The sequence below is a fragment of the Micromys minutus genome (assembly GCF_963924665.1).
Source record: "Micromys minutus genome assembly, chromosome: 2".
In the NCBI taxonomy this organism is placed as follows: domain Eukaryota; kingdom Metazoa; phylum Chordata; class Mammalia; order Rodentia; family Muridae; genus Micromys; species Micromys minutus.
Genome location: NC_137971.1, coordinates 40,111,694 through 40,114,610, shown reverse-complemented (window position 1 = coordinate 40,114,610; position 2,917 = coordinate 40,111,694). Strand labels below are relative to the sequence as shown.

General features: G+C 38.5%; 1 protein-coding gene across 1 annotated transcript; it reads left to right on the top strand.

Annotated features, from left to right (window-relative positions):
- Positions 1-242: 242 nt before the first annotated feature.
- On the top strand, positions 243-1,150 carry LOC308416800 (serine/arginine-rich splicing factor 7-like; the record flags this gene model as incomplete). Its single annotated transcript, XM_080911887.1, has 1 exon — positions 243-1,150. One exon carries the CDS (start codon positions 243-245, stop codon positions 957-959), a length of 717 nt encoding a protein of 238 aa, XP_080768013.1. The 3' UTR covers positions 960-1,150.
- Between the last annotated feature and the right edge of the window lie 1,767 nt (positions 1,151-2,917).

Genomic DNA, 2,917 nt, shown 5'->3' with positions numbered 1-2,917 from the left:
AGTTTAATTCCCAGCAAGCACATGATGGCTCACAACTATCTGTGATGGGATCTGATGCCCTCTTCTGGTGTGTCTGAAGAGAGTGACAGTGTATGGCTATACATAAAATAAATAAATCTTTAAAAAAAAAAAAAAAAAAGTAGTGCCGCCGGGATCTCTGGCAGAGGAGTGTTTTCAGCCGTTTCCGTGCTACTCGCGCTGTGAGCCTTGCAAGCTAAAGCCGAGTACGCCGGCCGGCCATCATGTCACGTTACGGGCGGTACGGAGGAGAAACCAAGGTGTATGTTGGCAATCTGGGAACTGGTGCTGGTAAAGGAGAATTAGAAAGGGCATTCAGTTACTATGGGCCCTTAAGAACTGTATGGATTGCCAGAAATCCTCCAGGATTTGCCTTTGTGGAAATTGAAGACCCTAGAGATGCAGAGGATGCTGTTCGAGGATTGGATGGGAAAGTGATTTGTGGTTCTCGAGTGAGGGTTGAATTATCAACAGGCATGCCTCAGAGATCTCGTTTTGATAGGCCACCTGACCGTCGTCCCTTTGATCCTAATGATAGATGTTATGAGTGTGGTGAAAAGGGACATTATGCTTATGACTGTCATCGCTATAGCCGACGAAGAAGAAGCAGGTCACGATCTAGATCACATTCCCGATCCAGGGGAAGGAGATACTCTCGCTCACGCAGCAGGAGCCGTGGAAGGAGGTCAAGATCAGCATCTCCTCGGCGATCAAGGTCTGTGTCTCTTCGTAGATCAAGATCAGCTTCACTCAGAAGATCTAGGTCTGGTTCTATAATAGGATCGAGGTATTTCCAATCCCGCTCAAGGTCAAGATCAAGATCCAGGTCTATTTCACGACCAAGAAGCAGCCGATCAAAATCCAGATCTCCATCTCCTAAAAGAAGTCGTTCCCCATCAGGAAGTCCACACAGAAGTGCAAGTCCAGAAAGAATGGACTGAAGTTCTCAAGTTTACCCGTTAGGGAAAAGTTATTTTGTTTACATTATTATAAGGGATTTGTTATGTCTGTAAAGTGTAACCTAGGAAGGATCATCAACCATCTAATCAAAATGGATCTGGATTATTACTCTGTAAAGTTCACAGCAGTAAATATTGTTTTTGTTGAATGTATTAACATCTTTTGGTCTGAAAATGTGGGTTTTTATTTGACACATTTAAATAAAATGTTTCTAACTAAAAAAAAAATTTCTTGAACGTTTATTAGATATTAAAATGGCTACTCCAGTTTTCTTGTGTCCATTTGCTTGGAAGATCTTTTTTGGAGTCATTTGCTCTTGGTTATCTTTGTCACCAAGGCTTGTTTTTATATGCAGCAAACATATAGTTCCTATTCTCCCATCCAGTCTGTTTGTGTTTTTTAAATTGGGGACTTGAAAATCCATTGATGTTGAGAGATACTAATGGTCAATGATTATTAATTTCTGTTATTTTGATATTGATGGTTTTATTGTGTATGTGTGTTGTGTATTTCCATTCTTTGGATTTTTCTGGTGTGAAATTATTTATAAGCTTTGTTTTCTTGGTTTGCGTTATTCTCCTTGTGTTGGAGTTTTCTTTCTAGTATCCTCTATAGGGTTGGATTTGTGGAAAGACACTGTTTAAATTTTGCTTTGTAATGGAAGGTCTGGTTTTCTTCATCAATGATGATAGAAAGTTTTGCTGGGTACAGTAGTCTGAGCTGGCACTTGTGGTCTCTTGGTGACAGTAATACATCTGCCTAGTGTCTTCTGTCTTTTAAAGTCTTTATTAAGAATTCTGGTATAATTACAATAGGTCTGCTTTTATGTTTTTTGCCTTTTTCTTTGAGGCTTTTAATATTCTCTTTTTGTTCTGTACATTTAGTGTTTTTACTATTATGTGGTGGGAGGATTTTCTTTTTTGTGTTTAATACATGTGGTGTTCTTTAAGCTTCTTGTATGTTTACAGGCATTCCCTTTTTTATTGCTTACTTTATTTATATTTCAAATGCTGTCTGCCTTCACAGTTTCCCCTCCACAAATCCCCCATCCCAGTCCCCACCACTGCCTCTATAAGGGTGCCCTTCACCCACTCTTGCCTCACTGTCCTAGCATCCACCTACACTGAGGTACTGAACCTCGACACGACCAAGGGGTTCTTCTCCCATTGATGCTACATAAGGCAATTCTCTGCTACATATGCAACTGGAGCCCTGAGTCCCTCCATGTGTACTTTTGTTCTCATCTAAAGAAAATGCAGGGACAAAGAGTGTTGCAGAGACTGAAGGAAAAGCCATCCAGAGATTGCCCTACCTAGAGATCCATCTCACCTGCAGACACCAAACTCACACACTATTGCTGTCCCTTTGGGGCTCTGTCTACACCCTACTAATACAGATACAGCCAATCATCAGACTGAGCATCTTTTATACCAGAATTATCTCTTCCATCTATTTATTGTGTTGGTGATACTTGGATCTTTAGTTTCTGCTCTTTTACCTGCTTTCCAACTCAATGATTCCCTCTATTTGTGTTTCCTTTATTGATTTTATATCCATTTTTATTATAATGCCTTCCTGGAATGACCTGAGACTTCCTTTTTTTCTTGCTAGAATTTTGTATGATTGCTGTCATATGTGTCAGTTAAACTTAGCATTTGTAGATATCTTGATTCTGATTATAACTTTGAATTTCTTTATTAAGAAAGCAAAATTTTAGCGTGGTTGTATTCTATTTTTGTTTTAGACTTTTAGCATTATATTATTCTTATTTTCTTACAACTTTATTTAAATAAGAGAGATACATGAACAAATTTTTAAAAGCATTTTGGCAATTCTTTTAGAGGTTTGATAGCATCCATTGAAATTCCACTAGTTACCATAAGCATACAATACATGTAGAATAGAATGTATCATATTATTCTTACTTTATAGAGGAATT